Source organism: Schistocerca serialis, chromosome 5 (genome assembly GCF_023864345.2).
Source record: "Schistocerca serialis cubense isolate TAMUIC-IGC-003099 chromosome 5, iqSchSeri2.2, whole genome shotgun sequence".
Taxonomy (NCBI): Eukaryota; Metazoa; Arthropoda; class Insecta; order Orthoptera; family Acrididae; genus Schistocerca; species Schistocerca serialis.
The window spans coordinates 233,439,362-233,457,500 of NC_064642.1; the positions used below are offsets into that span (position 1 = coordinate 233,439,362).

The 18,139-nt window shown below is 42.8% G+C and overlaps 1 protein-coding gene across 1 annotated transcript in view; it reads right to left on the reverse strand.

The window, feature by feature from the left end:
* Nucleotides 1-18,139, reverse strand: part of LOC126481332 (galactosylgalactosylxylosylprotein 3-beta-glucuronosyltransferase I) — a 53,531-nt gene that overhangs the window by 30,139 nt on the left and 5,253 nt on the right. Inside the window, exon 2 of the mRNA XM_050105005.1 lies at nucleotides 2,442-2,515. Coding sequence (XP_049960962.1) covers nucleotides 2,442-2,515 — 74 coding nt within the window. The remainder of the gene's footprint in view (nucleotides 1-2,441; nucleotides 2,516-18,139) is intronic.

An 18,139-nucleotide genomic window follows, 5' to 3' on the forward strand; every position in this document is an offset into this window, starting at 1 on the left:
ATCTAAAACGGCAATAACTACAGGTCAAAATGGAGAGAGAGAGAGAGAGAGAGAGAGAGAGAGAGAGAGAGAGAGAGAGAGAGAGAGAGAGTGCGCGCGCATAAGTCTACTGAAATAATGCTGTTTTTATTATGGAGAAGAAGAACTTTTACAGGGACATGCTAGTCTTCTTACAGACATTTGTAAAGTAACAATTTTTGCAAGTAACTTTCAAATTTCTTGTTAGCCAACTCTCAGGCAGTGGCAATGTGTACAGTTTCACAGCAGTTTATTTAACCCTGTGGCACATAGCGTCCACTACAGTGGACAGCTGTTAATGGTCGCTTCTTTGGCATTTTCAGTCAGTCCTGAGGCTGCAAATGCACACAGTTCACTGCAGTGGGTACTCCCTACTGGTGTTGTGTCCTGCATGCATTTGCAGCCTCGTGACTGATTGAAAACACTGTAGAATTGACCATTGAAATTTGTCCACTGCAGTGAAATTCATGCAACACAGGGTTAAAACATCTGTGATATTTGCTGTCTGGCATACTCTACATCCACAGTATTTCCATTTCTGACACTGAAGCCATGAGCAGTGCCACTCCATGTCACACTCTGAGCATAATTTTTTACTGTAAGAAGGCAGGCTTTAATGAAGAGCAAATATAATGATTTCTTTGAAAATTGTGACATGTGTCAACTAACTGTAAAGCCTGTGGTGGTTTTGAGTGCTTTCCTTTGTCACATTATTTGACTTAGCTTCACCATAACAATTTCAGATTTCACTAGAAAATGGCTTCAATATAAAAGCCAAAATCGATTGTGAAGTAAAATAAAGACTTTTTAGCAACTGGAGAGGTTATTCATCAATACAATACACAGACATGGAGCAGCAGCACTTTCCAAACATGGGGAAACTAATTGTTCAAGTGAATTTCCAGAAGTTTTACAGGATCATACACAAGAACTTTTTTTGACCAATGTATGGGCTTAGAAATAAATTTTGGTATAATTTATGATCGGTTTCTTGGCATAGAGCCAGTTCACAGACTTTTGACCATTGTTTGTGTTATCTTCTTTATTGGCTCCAAACTACGATCAACGGCCACAAGAGTTTTGTTATCAGCATACGTAATACATTTTGTTGCAGAAGAGGTGGTAAATCATTCACATAGGCACATGAAGAATAAAAAATGCCCAAGGACAGAACCCTATGGGACTATTCATTTGTCTGGATTTGTTTATCATGACTATGTCACCTGTTACACAAGTAAGTTCTGAGTAGAGACAGATTAAAGTGTCTGAGACCATGTCTTAAAAGCTTAGCTATTTGTATTGTTCTGTTCTTAAAATCCATATACATCCAATCACCCTCTGATTTTACCAAGATAGAAATGAAAATGATGCATGGAACTATGATCAATATACTAGTCACTACTCACTTTCTACTTCACATCTGCAAAGCAATGATATCAGAGTGAAATGTGGTACAGAAGCAAAATAGTAACTGTATTAATAAGAGTAGTGTTCTTGACTAGACACAGAAATTGCCCAAGATTTCCAGCCAAAAGAAACAGTGCAGTGGGGACTAAAACCAGATCAGTTGGAACAACACCTCTTATATAAGTATATGAAGACAAATATATTACATTTACTGTCACTGCACACTGAATGATGTATGCTTATCAGTTCAAAGAAGGCTGTTTTGTCAGTATAAATAAACACCCTCATTCCCAAAAAAAGCTACTAATTAGTTGAAGTACTGTCCTCTCAGAAATGGTTTGCTTGCTTGCCTAACACACTATCCCATCTGCATATGAGCAATGTGTGTGTAGCTGTCCGCAAGCTAGCAAGTTCTCAGTCTTGTTGATGTACCTATTTATGACTTAATGCCTCTACTACCAGGCGAGTTGTTACCTTTGTTCCTAAATTAATTTATATTTCTTTAACCCTCTGAAATTTGCTGATAACTATGCTTGAAAAGTGTATCTAAATACAAATGCAGGGAACATTCTTGAAGAAGGCTGTACGAGTCAAGATTAAATCAGCATTTCTCTACAGCATGAATGTGTAAATTATGTATTTGCATTTCAAAAACATCAATGTACAATACAGGAGACGTCTACGATTCTGTCCTGTGGCCAATATTTTCCTATCTGTAGTATCCCAACCATATACTGAAAGGACAGGAATCAACTTTGAGAAAATCGAAGGGTGCAAGCTGCAAGGATAATTTCACTGATATTACTTTGCAGACAATATTCCTCCAAACAAATGCAAGGGACAGCATTATGTGAATAACAACCAGCTTCAATGTTAAGGATAATGTGATACTTCAACTGCTTAATGAAAACATGGTACTAAAATGAGTTCAGTTAATAACAGACTACAATGGTTCCCACATGCAGTTGCAAAAATAATGTAAAGCTTATTACAATCCAAATACTTCTATTACTCACACTTCTTTGCAGTGCTATTGCCTCTCCCTTTTCAGAGTTTACTGGTGCTGATGCTGCAATAGGAAACCAAATAACTACTTCAATTAAAAATAAAGAGCTTCTGTTGTTTGTATCTGCAATTAAATGTGTCATTTACAAAATGAATTAAAATGAGCAGAAGTGCACATATTACAGGACATAAAATAATTATTACCATACATGACATCCTCCTCCTCTGCTTCTTTCCTATGCATTTTAGTGCACCACACATTTAATAATTTAATTCACTTTGTGACACTGTAAAACAATGTGACACTTATAACACAACTACACTGTATGTCTTGACAAATTTTTTGCCTGTGCGAAGTTAATTTATATTTGAAATAAACATGTTGTTAATATTGTTCTGTTATTGAGTTTATAGACATTGATCCTATTTTAAGACACTGACCACAATGTGTGTGTATTTCAACATTATGCTATGATGTATTTTAGTGTGCTGTGTAAGCTGGTACAAAACCTGCATATTGCTTGCATGATTTTCATACTAGGTACAGAACTTCCCATCTGTGACTAAGTTATTACGCCACTCCAAGGCAATATGGTACAACATTTGAATTTTCCTTTTTGTGTAGTGCAAATTACATTTGGTGTTTAAGTACATACATGTTGTACACTCATCTACTATGATTGTGTTGTATTATTAATAAGGAGACCATTACATGACTTTCAAACATTGCCATATGGATCAAGACATATTGTAAGCATCGATAACAATTTTTATTTACAACAAATTTAACATGGATAACAATATCCTTAATAGCTCCTAAGAGTAATATTAGCTTGACGAAAATGAAACCAAGAACAGTATACATAATTTAGGAGTACAGGAAGCCACTAACTGAATAGCATTTACAAGACACACAAGAGAAAGAAAACTTTCTAGCATTCTGAATAAATGTAAACCAGAGCACACTGTAGAGATGTAAATATACATACTTCTTCTGAGCTAAGTACATTAATCGGTCAAAGGTCTCTCTCTCTCTCTCTCTCTCTCTCTCTCTCTCTCTCTCTCTCTCTCTCTCTCTCTCTCTCTCTGCCCCCTCCCCATTGAAGTTTTGAAGTTAATACAATGTGCTGATGTGTTTGAAATGGAGCTCTTGTGTGTCAACCACAATCTTCACAGGCTGCATCATTCATACAGTCTGACTTAGTATCTTCAAAACATATGCATATTAAACATTCCATAATATGTATTACATCTGGCTTGAAGTGAAATGAACAGGTCATGATTTTTACTGTTTCTGGGGGTGAGGCACCTTCAGAAACAAAAAGGAATGATTCTGTGTTAGTCCTATTATCTTTCAGGCCTCACTGGACAAGAGCATGAAGCAAACTCCCCATCTTCCTAAAACTGACCTGCAATTCGTCATCTATAAGGTCAGAACAAAAATTCTCTTGTGCTGTGTCAAACTGTTCCAGAAGGTATGTTGACAGGTGACATAACCTCAGACTTTGGGTACCAATGTAGGCACCTGCTGAGTGTGAATTTTTGTGAAAGTTCCATCAGTTTAATATTTATTATCCTGAATTATCTGCAGAATAATCAAATGAATAAGATCAGTTTGGGTTCTAGACAAACGTAGGAAAATGATAGGCAATACTAACCCTATGAATTATCGAAGAAAATAGATTTAAATAAGAAACCTATATTTATATCAATTGCAGATTTTCAAAAAGCTTTTCAAAATGTTCACCAGAAACCAGTCTTAAAAATTCTGAAATTGAGACAAAAATGCAAGGAGAAATCTTACTGCAGTTTTAAGAGTTGACTCACATGACAAAGTAGTCAGCGGGAAGAGAGTGAGACGGGCCTGCAGCCTATTCTCACTGTAGGGCTTGGTAACATTGCTAGTATCCAGGCCTGAAGTAGTGTCATCTACAACAATTCTATACAATGTCACTCCTATTCCTGCATTAGTCAATGTATTGGAGCACACACTGAAATATGGCAGCTCCATTGTTTAACTGCACCAAGGAGGAAATGAGAGCAGTGATTCGCTTTTTGTTTATGGTAGGTGTTAAACCTGCGGAAATTATTCGTCAAATGCAACTGCAGTGTGATGACAACTGTTTATTGTGAAGCTAGACTGACAAATGGATAGAGCTCTTCAGTGATAAGGGAAGATCGGGAAGGTCATTGACATCAACAACTGAGGACATTTGGACAAAAACTGTGCCAGTCAGAACTAATGTGATGTGCTGTGAACTAAACTGAAACCTGCAATCAGTTCCAAACATTGTGAAAGGTGTGTCCTACAGCAAGATAACACTCTGCCACATTCTTCCACACAGGCAGCTGGAACAATAAGGGAATTGGGATTTGAATTGCTGGAACACCTGTCACACAGTCCAGACGTAGCTCCAAGCAATTTCCATATGTTTGGACCACTGAAGGAAATGTTCAGGGGAAGATGATTTGCAGCTGATGCAGATGTCATTGATACAGTGCAACCAAAAACCTGTTTTCCAGCAGAATAAAAAAACTTGTTAAACTTTGGACAAAGTGTGTTTAAGTGCAGGGAGGTTACGTAGAAAAATTATGTATGTTTCAGTTTTTTATCATTAAAATAAATATTCCTTTTCTCAATAGTCCTTTTACTTTTTGACTTCCCCTAGTATATAGTCTTGAAAAGATGTTATACAATAAAGAGCAACAAAAGCAAAACAAGGTTAATGGAATGTAGTCTAAGCTAATTAAATTAGGTGATGCTGAAGGAATCGGATTAGGAAATAGGACTTTGAAATTAGAAGAACGATTTTGCTATTTGGAGAACAAAATAAATGACAGCGGCAGAAGTTAAAAGAGTATAAATGCAGACTGCCAACAGCAAGAAAAGAACTTCTACAAAAGAGAACTTTCTTAACTTCAAAAATAAATTCACAGTGGGGGGGAATGAGTGTGTCTGGAGTGTAGAGTGTACAGAAGTGAAACGCAACAGTTAAGACAAGAAGAGTATAGGAGCTTTTTAAATGTTATGCCACAGAAGAATGTTGAAAATTAAATGGGCAGAACAAATAATGGAATGAATAGATAGTGAACTGAGTTAGTAAAAAAACTTATTTATAGCACAATTGGAAAGAAAAATGACAGACTGATAGGACATGTTGCAAAGCAATCAAGAAATTGTTAATTTGGTAATGGAAGGAAGTGTGGGGATAAAAATTGTAAAGGCAAGTGAAGGCTTGATTTAAAAAAGCAGTTCCATATGGATGTAGGTTGTAGAAGTTTTACAGAGATGTACACTGAATGATTCTGATTGTTACATGCTACTCTAGGATGAAGAGGATGGCACACTGAAGGCAATCATTGTAGGACACATGAAACCAGTCATTAGACTAATGATAAAATTTAACCAGCTATGGCAAATCCATGACTTTCCTAAAGTATTGCCCTATAACACATATACGGCAAAATTAAATAGGAAGAAGGAAAAAAGAATAGACAGTACAGGGAGTACAGTTAGTTTAGCAATGACAAACAAGCACTGTATAATTTGCTAATACAATTATCACTGAAAATAAGCCAAACAACAGTAAGTTTTCTGCTACAGTAGTTTTGTAAGTGATGCAGTAAAACTGTTCTGACTTGATAGAATCCTCTTCAATTTTCTTTTCAATCGCTCAAGGCAATATTCACTGACATTCAAATAACATCAGCAAATGTGGATAAAATAACCTGGGGTTAGTAGCATTAGCTTGTAGCAGAGCGGTCGATACTGTTATTCTGGCAACACTGAGTGCAATTAAGTTCGTAATACTACTGGTCTGCTTCAAGAACTCTTGTCACTGTGATGGCACATTTCTTGAAATGTATGTTGTGGTGATGGACTGATCTGTAACATAGTACAATGTCTAGGGTAGGTTGAAAGGTGATTATACTGGTTGCAATTTGACAATGCCAACTAATGCGTTATGGCAATTATTTTTGTGTGTTGTGCAGTCCATAGTTCTATTTACATCCATGATGAAAACCATTATTTCCCCATTGTTATCTGATATTTTCAGTTTTTTAATATGTTTTAAGGTGTTAATAACAAGAATTTTCTCAGTCAAATCATCCAAATTGTCTCATGGTCGGGATAATAGTTAAAATAAGTGTGACTGTGTGATGTTATAGTTGTAGTACAGGTTACACAGTGCCAACAAATAGTTGCCACACTGATATTGCCACTGGCCAAAGCTGATGGATCATTTCATTGCAAACTCTATGCAAGTGATGAGCCAGCTCCCTCTCTCAACGACAGTTTGGAATAAGAATTACACATGGTGTCACTTCTAGACAGTGCTTGAACAGGAAAAAAAATGAGGTTCCAGTACTGTGGGCTTTGAGGGTGTGTTTTTGATATTTATGGTTCTTAATGTGTTATTTTAACACTTTTCTGTGCATTTTTGAAGACTGAATACATCTCTCCATGTCTCAGATACCGTTCTCCACTGGATCCACAGACTATGACTAATGTAATGTAAATTTGTTTATTTCAAGTTATAGTGCTAGCACAATGTGAGTCTTGAGATTAAGTTAATACAGTAGATGGACTACAATGACTATAGCAGAATTCTCGGAGCATCTAACTAAGACAATGTTAGAAATGGTTTATCAGTAGACATTTTAAGAGTCCTTCAAAGATATACAATGTGTGACTGGAAAGTTTCAAGAATGGGCTTCTAATTGTACAATGGTGGTACTTCATGCTACTGTGATGCATCTCCTTCAAAATAGTCCCCTTCTGACTGAACACATCAACTCCAACGGTGTTTCCACTTTTGGAAATATTTCAGGAAATTTTTTTCCTGAAGTGTGTTAAGGACACTCTTCATATTTGCCTTGATGTTTTCAATCGAGTCAAGTTGCTTCCCTTTCAGTGAAAATTTCAGCTTAGGAAACAGAAGTCCACAGGGGCCAAATCAGTGAATATGGCAGTTGTGGAAGCCCAGGAATTTTGAATTTGGTCAAAAATTCAACGATGGAGAAGGCCCAATGAGCCGAAGCACTGTCATGGTGTAGCACCCAACTCCTTTCTTTCCACAATGCAGGCCTTTTCTTCCGCACCTTTTCGCGCAGACGCTCAAGGACACATTTGTAGTATTTCTGGTTAATTGTCTGTCCTCTAGGGGTAATTTAATGATGGACAGTACCAGTAGAATTGAAAAAATCACCAACATTGTCTTCACCTTTGACTGTCTTTGCTGTGCTTCTTTTGGTTGTGGTGAACTTGGAGTCTTCCACTGCGAAGACTGCACTTTGGTTTCAGGATCATATCCATATACACACGATTTGTCACCTGTAATTACCCTATTCAACAAATGTGGGTCATTTTTAGTCTGATTAATCAGTTCTTGGCACATTTCAAGTCGGTATTGTCTCTAGTCACTTGACAACACTTTTGGAATGAATTTTGCTGACACTGGACGCATGTTCAGATCTTCAGTTAGAATTGACTGAACTGCATAGAAACTTAAATTAAGTTCATCAGCCATCTCCCTAATAGTAAGTCTACGATCAGGGAGCACTAAGTCATTAACTTTCACAGCATTTTCATTCATTTTTGAGGTGGAAGGATGGCTGGACCATGGTTCATCTTTGAATGATTCGGGCCATTTTTAAATCTATTGAACCAGACAAAAACATTTGACTGGCTCATACAATTACCTCCAAAAGCTTTTTTGAATAGTTCATAAGTCTCGGAAGCTGATTTCCCGGTTTTAAAACAAAATTTCACACAAACTCGTTGCTCCGTTTTTATGTCCATTTTCACGCGGACAGAATCCGCAAACAAGCCCTAACAGACCCGCATTCAACCAGCTGCCATAATGAACTGAATAAAGGAAATGCAGTTTCCTGTCAGATGGTGTTCAAGGACAAGACAATGACTCCCTCCCCACCCTCTGTGTACCTGCCCGCCAACCCAGTAAGCAGTAGCAGATCCATTCTTCAAACTTTGCAGTCACACCTCTTATGTCAGAGAAACTGTACAATTATGGCATAAGATAAAAATAAGTCAGTATTGCAAAACAGATAGTGGTATGTGAAGATAAAATGCAGTATCAAAAAAAAGTGTAACTTAATTTCAATGTGATGAAGTAAAACACATCATTATGATCGATACTTCCTGCAACTGAACAATGCTCCTGCTTAAACCATTTTATGTAGTCGGTCTCCCTTTTCTCTCCCAATTCAATTATCTTTCTTTCCAATTGACAGTCTACTGTATCTCTTCAACCACAATTGTCTCCTCTCCCTGTGTCCTTGAGGATGGTTTGCTCGTGGCTTTGAGCTCTAGACCAGCAAATTTTAACACATGGGTATAGTGGATGGGGGCAAGTGGGCGAATTTTTTCGCATTAAAGTTCACCAGTCCGATGGGGGCCAGAACCGACATGCCTACATATCACTGCCACTCTTTCTCACTGACCATCAGTCTCTCTTCCACTGTCATTGTCTCTCTGGTACTATTTCAGCGCAGGAAGTGGAAGAAGTGACAGCATTTTAAAGAGAAGCATATTTGCCTTTTTTGCACTCCGGCAAGAGCATGTTTCAGCTGACTCCCTTCTTTTCCCTGTTATAGGAGGGGCAGTCAAATGAAAACTGAACTTCACCACAACACGACCATGGCACGATTCCATCCAACAGTAATCACCACACTCATTTAGAAATTTATCCCACTGCGAGACAAGATGACCAAGTCCTGTTTCGTAGAATGTGATTACCCACTGACAGCCCCACAACCACACCCATTCTTGCATTTCCTCGTCAGACTGAAACCAATGTTCACCTAAGCCTTTATTCAGGTCGCTGAATATTTGAAAATCACACGGTGAAAGATACGGACCATATGGAAGATGTTGCAGTGCTTCCCAACTAAATCACTGAAGTGTAGCCTTTGCCCAATTGGCAGTATGGGAATGGGCATTATCATGCAACAGGATGATTCCATCTGACAAAATTCAGACAGCCTGAGGGTAAATGGCAAAGCCAACAGTGGAAACTGTGCCACATTCCCCCTCCAGCCCCTTCCCCAAAAAACCAAAGCTGTTCACAGAAGTTCTGGTAAGGTCATGATAACCTCCTCCTTTGATTGCATGGTCCCTATGCCTGTTGAGATGGTTCAAATGGCTCTGAGCACTATGGGACTTAACATCTATGGTCATCAGTCCCCTAGAACTTAGAACTGCTTAAACCTAACTAACCTAAGGACATCACACAACACCCAGTCATCACGAGGCAGAGGCCTGTTGAGATCCTCGAGATATTTTAATGCATGTGGTGATTACTTTTGAATAGAACCATTCCATGGTTCCACTGTGCTAGGTGTTCAGTTTTAATTTCACTGCCCCTTATACCAGAGAGTGCTGCTAACATATATCAAGTCCTGGAGGTCAGTGAAGTTTTGACAGCTTGTCTATATACTCTGACACACACAAAGAAAAAATAAGCATGCATTGTATAGGGTTAAAACAAAACTCTCTCATACAATTCGAGGTCATTTTACACTACTTTACACAGAAATGCACAACATTTTTAGGCTACACCTACAGTACAAAAAAAAGGTGTTTTATTTGCAAATATAAAGAATCTCATATGACAAAATAATTTTTTTGGAAGGAGTTTACACTACCAGGGGCCACCATCGAATAATTTCCAGGTCCGGAAAGCTTGTATAGACATGCCCATAATACAAAAAAGCATATCAAAGTTTTACTGGTGTAAAAATGGCTACTGAAAACACAGTATGCATCTGACTGGATACTGTATGCACAGGTATGGTAACTTTGAATCTCTGAAGCTTGGCAATATATAACGATATCTAAGTAAAGTTTGCATGGTTCTCTAACATCTTAAGAACATATGGTAAAAAACTGTGACAATCAGCCATGAATAGAAATTACCGATGTGGTCATCCCCTTAAATGGTACAATTCATTACAGAAGTCATGGTTTTTCGGGTTTTCTCAGGATCCACCCATGAACAAACAGTCCTTTTATAAGATGCCTACCCTAGACCAACATAATGCAAAAGAACCAATTGAATTGCTCAATTTGTGTGGGCTAGAAAAAGAGTCTAATGTTTAAATTTTGAGCCTGACACTATTGGGTAGCTACAGTATGACAGTTCTTCCAATAGGCATACAAATGGTCGCTAGCCCAAGGGCTATCTAAAATGATTGACCCACCTCTCATCAATAGAATATGACACCCTGAAAAATCTCTTCTGCATGTGCGACATTTTGGATCATATTTGGACCAATTGTATTTGCGAAAATGACCTGCCAAAAGCTGGAAATGTATAAAGTAGTAAAATATATATGCTGCTGACATATCTTAAAGAAACAAGTGAAAGGTATAAATGATAACATTTCTCGATACAACAGTAATTAATTTCATTTGTTCATTGTGCTTAGTCCACTGTATCAAGAAATAGGATGCACACAGTTCAACATGGCAATCATCAGTGTTGTTGTTGTCTTCAGTCCAGAGACTGGTTTGATGCAGCTCTCCATGCTACTCTATCCTGTGCAAGCTGCTTCATCTCCCAGCACCTACTGCAACCTACATCCTTCTGAATCTGCTTAGTGTATTCATCTCTTGGTCTCCCTCCACGATTTTTACCCTATATGCTGCCCTCCAGTACTAAATTGGTGATCCCTTGATGCCTCGGAACATGTCCTACCAACCAATCCCTTCTACTAGAGAAGTTGTGCCACAAACTCCTCTTCTCCCCAATTCTATTCAATACCTCCTCATTAGTTATGTGATCTAGCCATCTAATCTTCAGCATTCTTCTGTAGCACCACATTTTGAAAACTCCTATTCTCTTCTTGTCCAAACTATTTATCGTACATGTTTCACTTCCATACATGGCTACACTCCATACAAATACTGTGTGTGTGTGTGTGTGTGTGTGTGTGTGTGTGTGTGTGTGTACGCAGGGGGGGGGGGGGGGGGGGCGCAACAGAAAATATATAGGAGGAGCCAGGGAAACAAATAGATACATATATCAAATCATCTGTTGATGAACGCACTTAAGTTCCAAGGAGAATGATGTATCTATTATTCATTGTTAAGCATTTAAATGCAGCTACTATTTTCTGCACAGAGACAAACACTTATCAGTACATAAGCTCACTGGACAAAATATTAGTGACTCCCTTAAAGGGGCAGACTGCACTCAAGATGGTGTAGAACTGGAACGAGGCAGTCATGTGGTCATCGCTGACAAGTCACTGTAGTCAAGCCGTGTGTATGTGGCAGATGGTTGTATGGAATCAGTTCAATAAGATGTGTTGATGTGGAGACGTGGCAAAATAGCAAACAGGAGGTATTGTGCTTGGATGTTCCCATGTCCTGAATGTGAAAGAAGTTGCCCGATTTGCCAGTGTATCAACATGGACTGTTCAACATATCTACAAGGAGCTGTGTACCACTTGGAGAAATGTAACAAGATGTAAGGAGAGTGGTCATAAAAAGATCCTAAATTACAGTGAGCAGAGAAGAGTGTTACACCTCTTCAATTACATCTGGTTTCAGACCCAACAGGAACTGTTGTTGTCAGTGCACATGTATCGATTTTTTTTTTTTTTTTTTTTTTTTTGTGGTCATTAGCGCCCAGCCCGTGACGTAGAAAACAGGAAAAAAACGAAATTTAAAATCAGCAGCAATGGAAACAAAGTCAGAAAATTTGAGAAACTAAAGGCAGAAGGAATGCTTAAAAGTCCACTATAGAAAGGGGTTGGTTGTCCCCAAAAAAAAAAAAAAAGCTTCAAATGACTGACGTCATTTCACTGTCACTAATAAACTGTAGAACGCGGTCAGCTGAGCGCATGTCATCTGCTAAAATCGACGATAGATCAGGCGATAGCTGTAGACGGGAGCGTAACGGATTAAAATAGGGGCATTCAATTAAAAGGTGTCTGACCGTCCACAGCTGAGAGCAGTGGGGACAGAGTGGGGGAGGATCACCGCTTAAAAGATGTCGATGACTAAAAAGACAGTGCCCTATCCGGAGTCGAGCTAAAATTACCTCCTCCCGACGACGCGTTCGGGAGGAAGAGGTCCAAGCGCAATTTCCCGCAATTTATTGTGGGGAAGTGTTGACCAATGCGCATGCCATAAATGAGTAACTTGGCGACATAAACCGCTCCGTAGATCGGTAAACGGAAGAGACTGAAGAGCTGGCCGAGGAAGGGAGACTGCAGCCTTGGCCGCTATATCGGCCGCCTCATTTCCACAGATACCAGCGTGTCCCGGGAGCCAGAGGAACGCCACTGAGACGCCCCCCAGGTGGAGCACGCGCAGACAGTCCTGAATCCGGTGGACCAGAGGGTGCACAGGGTAAAGAGCTTGGAGACTTAGGAGAGAGCTGAGAGAATCTGAGCAGATTACGTACTGTATCCGCTGATGGCGGCGGATGTAGTGGACAGCCTGGAGAACAGCGTAAAGCTCCGCAGTATAAACCGAACACTGGTCGGGAAGCCGAAAGTGATTTGGGGTGTCGCCAACAATATAGGCACTCCCTACACCTAACGATGTTTTTGAGCCATCGGTGTAAATAAATGTGGCTTCCGTCATTTGTGCACATAGAGCAGCAAATGCCCGACGGTAAACAAGTGTAGGGGTACCATCCTTGGGAAATTGACATAGGTCTCTGAGCAAGTCGATCCGGGGACGGAGCCAAGGCGGTGCTGTACCCCAAATTGTCAAGAAGGTTTTAGGAAAGCGGAAGGAAAGAGAATGGAGCAGTTGACGGAAGCGGACTCCCGGGGGTAGTAGGGAGGAGGAGCGGCCTGCATACCCGACATCAAAGGAGGCGTCGAAAAAAAGGTTATGGGCTGGATTAGCAGGCATGGAAGACAGATGGCTAGCATAACGACTCAGAAGGACTGCCCGCCGATTGGACAGCGGAGGTTCAGCAGTCTCAGCATAAAGGCTTTCCACAGGGCTGGTGTAAAAAGCTCCAGACACTAAACGTAATCCACGGTGGTGGATAGAGTCGAGACGCCGAAGAATAGACGGCCGAGCAGAGGAGTAGACTATGCTTCCATAATCCAATTTCGAGCGCACTAAGGCGCGATAGAGGCGGAGAAGGACCACTCGGTCCGCCCCCCAAGAGGTACCGTTCAGGACACGGAGGGTGGTAAGGGAACGCAGACAGCGAGCCAAAAGATAGGAAACGTGGGAGGACCAGCACAGTTTTCTGTCAAACATAAGACCCAAGAATTTAGTGACGTCGGAAAACGGAAGGTTGACAGGACCTAGATGTAAGGAGGGCGGAAGAAACTCCTTACGTCGCCAAAAATTAACACAAACGGTCTTACTGGGTGAGAAACGGAAGCCGGTTTCGATGCTCCACGAGTGGAGGCGATCGAGACATCCTTGAAGACGTCTTTCAAGAAGGCTGGTCCGTTGAGAGCTGTAGTAGATCGCAAAATCGTCCACAAAGAGGGAGCCCGAGACATCAGGAAGGAGACAATCCATAATTGGATTAATGGCAATGGCAAACAGTACAACACTCAGCACGGAGCCCTGGGGTACCCCGTTTTCTTGGGAGAAAGTACGGGAGAGAGTAGTGTTCACCCGCACCCTAAATGTGCGCTCTGCCATAAATTCGCGAAGAAAAAGGGGCAGCTGGCCTCTAAAGCCCCAAGAGAACAGTGTGCGGAGGATGCCTGTCCTCCAACAGGTATCGTACGCTCTCTCCAGATCAAAAAATATTGCTACCGTTTGGCGTTTCTGGAGAAAATTGTTCATGATATAAGTGGAGAGAGCAACAAGATGGTCAACAGCAGAACGATGCTTTCGGAATCCGCATTGGGCTGGTGTTAAAAGACTGCGGGACTCCAGCCACCAAGCTAAACGGTAATTCACCATACGCTCCAAAACCTTACAGACACTACTCGTGAGAGAAATGGGGCGATAGCTAGAGGGGAGATGTTTGTCCTTTCCAGGTTTCGGAACGGGAACGACAATAGCTTCCCGCCATCGCCTGGGAAAGGTACTGTCGGTCCAAATTCGATTATAAAGGCGAAGGAGGTAACGCAGGCTATGGGTTGATAAATGCAGCAACATTTGGACATGGATACCATCCGGTCCTGGGGCGGACGAGCGAGAAGAAGAGAGTGCATGTTGGAGTTCGCGCATGGAGAAAACAGTATTGTAGCTTTCGCGATTTTGAAAGGAGAAAGCAAGATGTCGCACTTCCGCTGCACGTTTCTTCGGGAGGAACGCTGGCGGGTAATTTGAAGAGCTCGAAATCTCAGCAAAGTGCTGACCCAATGAGTCAGAAATTGCGACGGGGTCCACTAAGGTATCATGCGCGACAGTGAGCCCAGAGACCGGGGAGAAACTAGGCGCGCCTGAGAACCGTCGAAGCCGACTCCAAACTTCCGAGGAGGGAGTGAAGTTGTTAAATGAGCTAGTAAAGAATTTCCAGCTTGCCTTCTTGCTATCGCGGATGACGCGACGGCATCGCGCACGGAGCTGCTTATATTGGATACAGTTGGACAAAGTTGGATGGTGACGGAAAATGCGAAGAGCACGTCGCCGCTCACGTATTGCGTCACGGCACGCCTCGTTCCACCAAGGAACTGGAGGGCGCCGGAGCAATTCGGAGGTGCGTGGTATTGAACGTTCCGCAGCTGTGAGAATAACGTCGGTAAAATGTGTGACCTCATCGTCGACGCTGGGAAAGCGACGGTCATCGAATGTCGCTAGAGACGAAAAAAGTGTCCAATCGGCTTGGGCAAACTTCCAGCGTCGCGAGCGCATATATGGCAGTTGAGGCTGCAGTCGAAGAACACATGGAAAGTGGTCACTCGAGTGTGTATCATCAAGGGCGAACCATTCGAAGTGCCGAGCTAGCAGAACAGTACCGACCGCAAGGTCCAAATGGGATGAATTTGCCGTGGAGGCAGACAAAACTGTGGGGACCCCAGTGTTGAGGCAGACTAGATCCGCTTGGTGGAAGACATCTAGCAATAGTGAGCCACGTGGACAAGGATGTGGAGATCCCCAAAGCGGGTGGTGGGCATTGAAGTCCCCAACCAGCAAATAGGGGGGTGGAAGCTGATCAAGAAGATGAAGGAGATCAGCTCGTGCCACTGGTGTAGACGATGGAATGTATACCGTACAAAGAGAGAACGTGTATCCAGAAAGGGAAAGACGGACGGCGACAGCTTGGAAGGAAGTGTTTAAGGGGATTGGGTGATAATGGAGAGTATCATGGAGCAGAATCATGAGTCCTCCATGGGCTGGAGTGCCTTCAACAGAGGGGAGGTCATATCGGACGGACTGAAAATGAGGGAGAACAAAGCGGTCATGGGGACGCAGCTTTGTTTCCTGAAGACAGAAGATGACCGGCGAGTAGGATCGTAAGAGGATCAACAATTCCTCCCGATTGGCGCGAATGCCGCGGATATTCCAGTGGATAATGGACATAGGGTGAACAGAAAATGGAGGAACATGACCAAGGGTGCTGTCAACTCAACGACTGCTCAGAGCTTGCGACCGACAGCATGGAATGGCATTCAGTCGAAGGCAGAAGATCCTGATCCATAGGTTGGTCAGGAGCAGCTCCTGCCACCAACGATCGGCCAGTTGACCGGCCACCAACAGTGCGCCTCGGCGACACAGAAGATGGCCGAGGGCGATTTCCACCAGGTGGTGCTGTAGATGGGACACGCCTTGGCGGAGAAGGAGAGGAACTGTGTTTCTTCGTAGCCTTCTTGGAGGTATGTTTAGATGAAGGAGGAACCGATGGTTGTGAAGTTGCAGTACGTAAAAACTCTTCACGAGAATGCTCTTTTTTTGAAGACTTGGCGTCCGACTTTTGGGCTCGAGATTTAGCAGAACCCGACGAAGGGTGAGCCATAGAGTGGGCAGGCGAAAGAGGTGAGGTTGAACGGGCGATCTTTGCGCTGGCCGATCTGACGACCGTGGTACTAAATGTGAGGTCGCAAGTCTGCGTGGCCGCCTCCTTTGTTGGCCGAGGAGAAGCAAGGACAGTGCTGTATTTTCCTTTCTGAGGCACGGTGGGCTGTCGACTGGCGAGTAACTTTCGAGCAGCAAAGGTCGACACCTTTTCCTTCACTCTTATTTCCTGGATCAGCTTTTCGTCCTTAAAAACAGGGCAATCTCGAGAGGAAGCAGCGTGGTCACCCATACAGTTGATGCAGCGAGGGGATGGAGGTGGACAAGCACCCTCATGGGCATCCCTGCCACACGTAACACATTTGGCCGGATTGGAACAGGACTGGCTGGTGTGATTGAACCGCTGACATCGATAGCAACGCGTAGGGTTTGGGACATAAGGGCGAACGGAAATTATCTCATAGCCTGCTTTGATTTTTGATGGGAGTTGAACTTTGTCAAATGTCAAGAAGACAGTGCGGGTTGGAATGATGTTCGAGTCAACCCTTTTCATAACCCGATGAACAGCCGTGACGCCTTGGTCAGACAGATAGTGCTGAATTTCTTCGCCAGACAATCCATCGAGGGAGCGTGTATAAACGACTCCACGTGAGGAATTTAAGGTACGGTGCGGTTCCACCCGGACAGGGAAGGTGTGGAGCAGAGAAGTACGCAGCAATTTTTGAGCCTGGAGGGCACTGTGTGTTTCTAACAACAGGGTGCCATTCCGTAATCTGGAACAAGACTTTACAGGACCCGCAATTGCGTCGACACCTTTCTGAATAATGAAAGGGTTGACCGTGGAAAAGTCGTGACCTTCGTCAGACCGAGAAACAACAAGGAACTGTGGCAACGATGGAAGAACCGTCTGTGGCTGAGACTCAGTGAACTTACGTTTGTGAGCAGACATAGTGGAAGGTGAGGAAACCATTGCGGAAGAATCCCCCATGATTACCGGCGTCTCCGATGGCGCGCTCCTCCCTTGTGGGGGCCCTCACCGAGGGCACACCCGCCTTAGGTGATTGTTCACACCTCAGGTCACACCTCCCGACAAACGGACGGAGGGACCAATCGGCACTTTCGGAAGGTATCAGCTCGGGTAATCACCCCTCCCTGGGCCTGGCCGTTACCAGGGGGTACGTACGTGTCCTACCTGTCTACCCGGGGCGGGGAATTACGCGTTACCCCGTCACCGGCTACGCATGGAAGTGCGTGGGTCGGCCTTCAGACACGCACAGGGAGGAAAAAAGAGAAAGGGAAAGGAAAGAAGAGGGGTCTCAAACGCCGCAGCGGAGAAAAGGGCAAGGAGAAGAGGGAAGGAAAAGAGAAGGATAGAGGAAGGACGAGGACTTGTAAGTGTAGAAAGCAAGTAAGTTGGAAAAGTTTCGAGCGTCCGTCTCCGGACGTAGGCACAAATCATACTCCCAGAGGGGGAGAAAGGGAAGGAAAGAGCCAGCGGTGAGGGGGGGGGGGGGGCGAAGATGGGGGACAGGGAGGGATGCGGAAAGGGAAGGGAAGGTATGCAGCCCGGAAAGGAAGGAGGGCCACATTAGCTCGGGGTCCCGTGCTCGCTACACACGTGTCCACAAAAGAGTTGTGGACCCCCTGGGGGGATGTATCGATCTGAATGAGTTTCCAAGTTAATATGGCAGGAAACAGCATGTAGTGGGCATACAGAGTCTGGTACCTCACAACAAGCAACTGCTCATATTGGTACCAAGCTGCATGTCTATAATGGACCGAACAACACAGAAA